This window comes from Xyrauchen texanus, chromosome 4 (assembly GCF_025860055.1).
Source record: "Xyrauchen texanus isolate HMW12.3.18 chromosome 4, RBS_HiC_50CHRs, whole genome shotgun sequence".
NCBI lineage: Eukaryota > Metazoa > Chordata > Actinopteri > Cypriniformes > Catostomidae > Xyrauchen > Xyrauchen texanus.
Window position 1 is genome coordinate 29,143,324 of NC_068279.1, and position 6,444 is coordinate 29,149,767.

Consider the following 6,444-nt stretch of genomic DNA (forward strand, 5'->3'; position numbering starts at 1 on the left):
CAGCAGCCAGTGAAGAGAGATTAAGGAGTGGTGTAACGTGCTCTCTTTGGTTCATTAAAAAAGACGTGCTGCTGTATTCTGGATCATTTGCAGAGGTCTAATTGCGCATGCAGGGAGGCCTGCAGTAAGCATTATAGTAGTCCAGTCTAGTTATGACAAGTGACTTCAGAGTCAGAGTTGTGTGGCATGTTCAGAGAGGAAGGGTCTCATCTTCCTGATATTGTATTGTAAATATACATGATTGTGCTGCATTCACAATGTAAAAAAGTAGGCTATAACAAATACTATTTTTTTTATTTCTCATTTCTCACATATTTTCCTTCTGTTGTGATAATTCTCACATACACAAAACAAATAATACACAAATAATATACATACAGTACATGCAGAGGAAAGGAGATTATACAACACCAGTGGTATAACCAAACCATATCTCATAGTGTTTCAGGAATGTTTAGTAAAATTAAGAGATTTGAGAAATGTATCAATTTCAATCCTAAAACTGTGAGAGATTAGGCTGCGAGTTACATCTTTGCTTATGAATGAAAAAATGTCCCATACAAAATAAAATAGTCAACAATATATTCAAATTAATAGTTGGTATATTTGTAGGAAATGTTGCTATAGTAGCAGATAATTTGAAATTAAAGAGGTGGCTTAACTAAATGGGAATAAGCTATAATTTAGACCAAAATTTGAGTCGTTTCACACTGAAAATATAAATAAATAAATGGATTAATGTTTAATACTCTCATTTAACAAATATGTATTTTTTTATTTATGCATTTTTATTTTATTTAATAAAAGCAGCATATATTTTGTTTTATTAAAAAAACATTTTTTATTGATTTTTCAATTACATATACGTATGAGCAGAGCCGGTGCAATTGCGTCACTTCCTCTTTTTGTATTTACCCTCTAAATTAATTTTATTTAATCGAATTATTCAATAATGGATACTGTAGACTTTAATAATAATAATACTAATAATAATTATTATTATTATAAAAACATCAAAAAGGAGCTGTATTTAAGTGTACGGTTTCGCGTTTTACTGTTTTTAATTTCATTAATTTGACCAGTGATTTCCGGTCAGCTGATAATGTGTCATCAGTGTTTGCAAACAAAACTCCCGTGCCTGCACGTCTGCACCGTCCACTGACATTACACACCACTGCTGTCATGGGAGATAATGATGAAAGCGAAATAATCGAGCACCACGATGATGAGGAAATGGAGAAGAGAAGCACTCCGAGAAATCAATCGCATTCGTTTGTGGAGAGCGTCACATCGTCGGAGAAAGACGGCCACCGCAGCACGCAGTCATCACACCGTCTGCTCGCCTACAGTGATGCACTCATCTCCATCATTGCCACTGTAATGGTAAGGGGGGCTGCTGTCTCATTTTCTATTAGTCACCTGTTCTTCTTTGGGACCCTTGGACTATGAAATGGTTGTATGATTAAGCATGTGAAAAATTAATGTAATTAATGTAATGTTTGTGTTCACAGATATTGCCTGTTGCTCATACAAAATTTCAGGATAATGAGGTGTGACAACAAATAATAGCCTTCATAAAATATATGAAAATATAAATGTAATACAATTTGCTATACAGTACATTATAACTTTGAAATGATCTTCTCATATGAAGGAGCTGAAAGAGAGTATACAGACTTTGCTCACTACCAAGGTTGCTGTGTACTTGATGACGTTTTTGATTGTCACTGTTGCTTGGGCTGCACATATCCGGTGAGATTGTTTAAGCATTTGCACAGTAGAATGCATCATGTGTCCTTTTTCTGTAATCATTCCCTTTGTCCACTTGCTTAGTGATTTATTTCTATAATTTGTTTGTCATCAGGTTGTTTCAGGTCATTGAGCGCGTTGACGACACTCTTGCTCTGCTTAACCTGGTGAGAGCACCAACAAAGTCGAAATGATGTAGACTGAGAATGATGAATGCAAAGTAAGAGCTGTATATTTTATTTTAAATGTGTGCAACTTCAACTTTGCAACTTCCCATTTTTATTCTATTTCAGGCTTGTATGATGCTTATAACCTTTCTACCATACACAGTGAGTAATATTCACTTCATGAAATGGTATTGCTAGTTCAACTTAATTTGACTGTTCAACTCTTGTTTTGTCCTGTTAGTCAAGCATTTTACCTTTTGCCCCCTTTGTCTCAAGTTGATAAAACGTTTGAACTAAAGATGTTGAAAGGAAAATAAAATGAAGTTCGTGTCTGTTTAGAATGGGATTTGTTTTTTTTTTTTACATTAATTTTATTTATTATTTTGTAGTTTTCCCTCATGGCGACATTTCCTGAGAATATTCTTGGCATCCTCCTCTTCTGTGCTTGTGTCATGATGATTGGTTTAATTCAGGTGAGGGAGCCACAAAGTACCAATACCCAACAAAAGACCCTGAGATAACTCTATCATTAATAAAGGTCCTTAATGTCACAGTGGATGACAAATCGGCTTTACTACCGACTGTTTTGTTTGACAATAATGTGTTTACTTTGTGTCTTCAGGTTTTGATTGTCTTGTATGGATTCAGCCAACCTTTCCTCCTGAATGACCATATACAGATGTCACAGAATCGGGCTTATTACAAGCAGCACATCCTCAAAGTCATCATGAGGGTTCCGATCATGTGCTTCTTTGCCAGCATCTTTTCTTTAATCTTTTTCCAACTGGTTGGTGAATTGACTTAAAAGGATAGTTCACCCAGAAATTAAAATTCTCTCATCTTTTACTCACCCTCAAGACATTCCAGATGTGTATGACTTTCTTTCTTCAGTAGAACACAAACAAAGATTTTTAGAAGATTATATCAGCTCTGTAGGTAAATGCAATGCAAGTGAATGGCGATCAGACCTCTGTAGCTCTGAAAATCACATAAAAGTTATCCATAATACTCCAGTGTTTAAATCCATATCTTCAGAAGCAGTATAATAGGTGTGGGTGAGAAATGGAACAATATTTAAGTCATTTTTTTTACTCTAAAGTGAAAGTGAATCTAAGGCACCACATGTGACTTTCAGATGTAAAAGTGGAGATTTATAGTAAAAAAAAAAAAAAAACTTTTTATCTGTTTTTCACCAACACTTATTATATTGCTTCTGAAGATATGGATTCATATGGATTAGATTTATGTTTCTTTGGTGTGGTTTTTGGAGCTACAAATGTCTGCTCACCATTCACTTGCATTGTTTGGACCTACAGAGCTGATATATTCTTCTAAAAATATTTGAGATTAGCAGAAGAAAGAAAGTCATACACATCTGGGATAGAATGAGGGTGAGTAAATTAGAAAATTTTCATTTTTGGTTGAACTAATCCCTTTAAATAGTATATTAACATGTTGTACAACACAAGGCATCATTATTACTTTGTTACAGCCATGTCCTTTTGAAATATGCAACACACACACACACACACACACACACACAGATAGATAGATAGATATAAAATGTATACCATATTTACTCATTTACATTTAATTACTACTACTACTTTTTTCCCCCCTGGTAGTCCTACGTCCTTTTGGCTATCATCATTTTCCTGCCCTATATCTCTCAGTCTTTGAAATGGATATGGAGTAAAGCCATTGGTGGTAAGCAGAAAACGTGAAAACCGTTTACACCATTATTCAAGTATTTTGTCATTCTTTTAATATATAATTGGGGCAATGTAAATTATTGATTTGAACCTTTATTATATCACATTTCCAATAAACACAGGTCAGGTGGATGACAGTCCAGATTCCATGCTTTTCTACACCTACCACCCCAGCGAACCTTTGAGTAAAGAGCGAGTGGAGGCTTTCAGTGATGGGGTGTATGCCATCGTAGCCACGCTGCTCATTTTAGATATTTGGTTTGTATTATTCTGTTGCTCAATTTTGTCATGACAGCAGGTGAAAAATTGTGACTTGTTTAACAGCATTGGACAGTATTATAATGACTGCTGCATGGCATTAAAGACAAGGCTTTGCTAATATTTCTGCAGGCAAGTGAAATTTGGAAATAGAGCGTGACAGTCGTGCACCGGAAGTAAAACAAATCCCTTATTTTTTCAATAGGGAATTGATTTTCCCTTTAGAGAAATATTTAGAAAATCTCTATTAAAAAATAAATTATTGGAAAAACACTACTGGAACCAAAATGGCTGAAAAAGTGGGTGAGCACTGGTGTGCTCTATTAAAGGTTATCGCAGAAACACTTAATACAGTAGCTTTCATTAATAAATCATTAACAAACATTGTATAATGCTGAAAAGATCAGAGGATGTGCATTTAGCAGGATTTACAGCAGAAATTCACTATCACTTTTTAAACAAAGTCTGTTTGAGAAACTACTGTATATACTTACAAAAGTATTCTCTGCTGTCCTCTGTGAACAGTGAAGACAATGTGCCTGAACCCTCTGTTGTGAAAAAGCAGTTTGACAACAACCTCACCGCTGCACTTCGTGAGTACGGTCCAGAGTACCTGGCCTACTTTGGTTCTTTTGCCACAGTTGGGCTGCTTTGGTTCGTTCACCACTCTCTCTTCCTGCATGTGACGAAGGCCACACGCCTCATGGGCCTCTTCAACACCTTCTCTCTGGCCTTCGTGGGTGGCCTGCCACTGGCATACCAACTCACACATGAGTTTCCCAGAGGCTCACGCAATGAGCTCGAAGCTGTGCAGGCCAGCTGTGTCATCATCTTCTTTGCCGGTCTCTTCCAGCTAGCTATGTGGGTGTCGGCGCTTTTCACCGAACGTGAGACATTACACCCATATGTACGCTATGGCGGTCGAGAGCACGCTTTCATGTTGGCCAAACTTTCACTCTACCCCTGTGTGGCACTCGGGACATACTTTCTCACCTGCATTCTCAGTCGCTTCAGTGCGCCAATCTTTCACATGATGGAGATAGGTGTGCCGTTTGCTTTTCTTTTATTGAGGCTGCTTGTCCGTGTGATGCTGGTACTGCTGAAATGGCTGTTCTGTACTGGGAGGCCTGATGTGGACTGCTTTCCAGTAGAGGAAGTGGATCCACAGTTGCCCATTAATGATATAGTTACTTAGCAGTGAATGGAGGAGACAACAGCTCTATGTTTTGATCTAAGATCAGCTCCCTCCACTGTTCGGGGCTGTTCACACAGCACACGCATGGGTCTACAATATTTATTTAAGTGTCTGTATAAGTAAACATGCACTAGACGGACGTCTTTGACCATGGCGACGCACTGTTTTCTTTTTCTCTAGATCCTGCGTTCTGTTCCACTCTAGCTGTCTGTGTTTAGCTGTTTTTGCAAGCATAAATGTCCTTTGTGAACAGCTCCTTATACTAACATCTAAGGATATGGTAGCTTATGAGGCCCAGTTCAGGTTTCCTTTCCAGGCCCATAATCTATAATAAATGAAGCAACTGACAGATATTTTTCTATATAAGACCCTCATATCATTAAAATCTCTCCAGTTCTTCTGTATCACAGGCTAGAGAAAGGACTGATGGAGTGTGATCTAAGATTAGGCCGAAACAGGGTGCATCATGCTTTAAGGTGTTTTCTGATCTCACAGCAGTGATCATCTGAAGAGAACCTGTCATTTTTTTCTCTTTACAGAAATGCACAAAGCATTTGGTTTGTTTTTAGCATCTTTCAGTTTCTACTAGCATGCTAAAATGTTATCAAATGTTTTCATGTTGTTGTTTTAGTGTTACATTCAAGTACCCTGTGGTTTTCACTTTATTAATATGAACTACAAATGTTGCAGAGATTTAGGGATAAAGATCATTTATGTTGATTTTTAGCATTATTTTATTATTATTTAATTTTTTTTATTTTTAGTTAATTTAATTAGCACTTCTCTTTAACTTAATGCGATGGAAATATGACTTGCTGTAAAGAGCTGGTGAGCAATTTATACAAGAAAATTAGATTTGCAGCTAGTAGGATTTTGTCTGTCTTAGGTTTCACATTTTATAAGGCTGAAGATCTATAGCAGCTGTGATTGAGGTCTTCAAGGCAGTAACTGGTAGCAGAAATCAGTCATACAGCCACCACATTTCAAGACGTGCATTAGTTAATAAAGTGAATGCTCAAACTGTCAATGTTAGAAATGTATGAAACCTACATGACATGTGAATATGAAACCAGTAAAGCACCTTTGAATAAGGTCCCCATTGCACTTTAATGCACATATAGCCTAATCTGGATCAGCATGTATAGAGAAGTCTTTGATGAGCATCAAGATGCATAAGCCATTATAAGAATTCTTTTTTTTTGCTTATTGAACTTTGTCCAAATGTAGTCTGCTTCGGTTTTTGTTTTTGCAGACTGATTGGCATTATAACTGTCTGTTAAAATTTTAGAGCATGTTAAAGTACAACAAAGATACAATTTTGAGAATAAACTCAATTGCTGCTTGCAGAAGTTTCATGTTATCT

General features: G+C 36.6%; 1 protein-coding gene across 2 annotated transcripts; it reads left to right on the plus strand.

The window, feature by feature from the left end:
• The first annotated feature begins 1,128 nt into the window (after positions 1-1,128).
• Positions 1,129-6,420, plus strand: tmem175 (transmembrane protein 175). 2 transcript variants are annotated; one of them, XM_052122276.1, is made up of 10 exons: positions 1,129-1,383; positions 1,512-1,550; positions 1,655-1,752; positions 1,865-1,916; positions 2,043-2,078; positions 2,306-2,389; positions 2,539-2,703; positions 3,542-3,623; positions 3,751-3,886; positions 4,412-6,420. In XM_052122276.1, the coding sequence occupies exons 1-10, from the start codon at positions 1,183-1,185 to the stop codon at positions 5,079-5,081; spliced, it is 1,563 nt and encodes a 520-aa protein (XP_051978236.1). In that variant the 5' UTR covers positions 1,129-1,182; the 3' UTR covers positions 5,082-6,420. The 2 variants fall into 2 exon arrangements, with proteins under 2 accessions (XP_051978236.1, XP_051978244.1); XM_052122284.1 differs by lacking the exons at positions 1,129-1,383; positions 1,512-1,550 and having other exon boundaries at positions 1,657-1,752; positions 1,865-1,969.
• Positions 6,421-6,444: the final 24 nt, after the last annotated feature.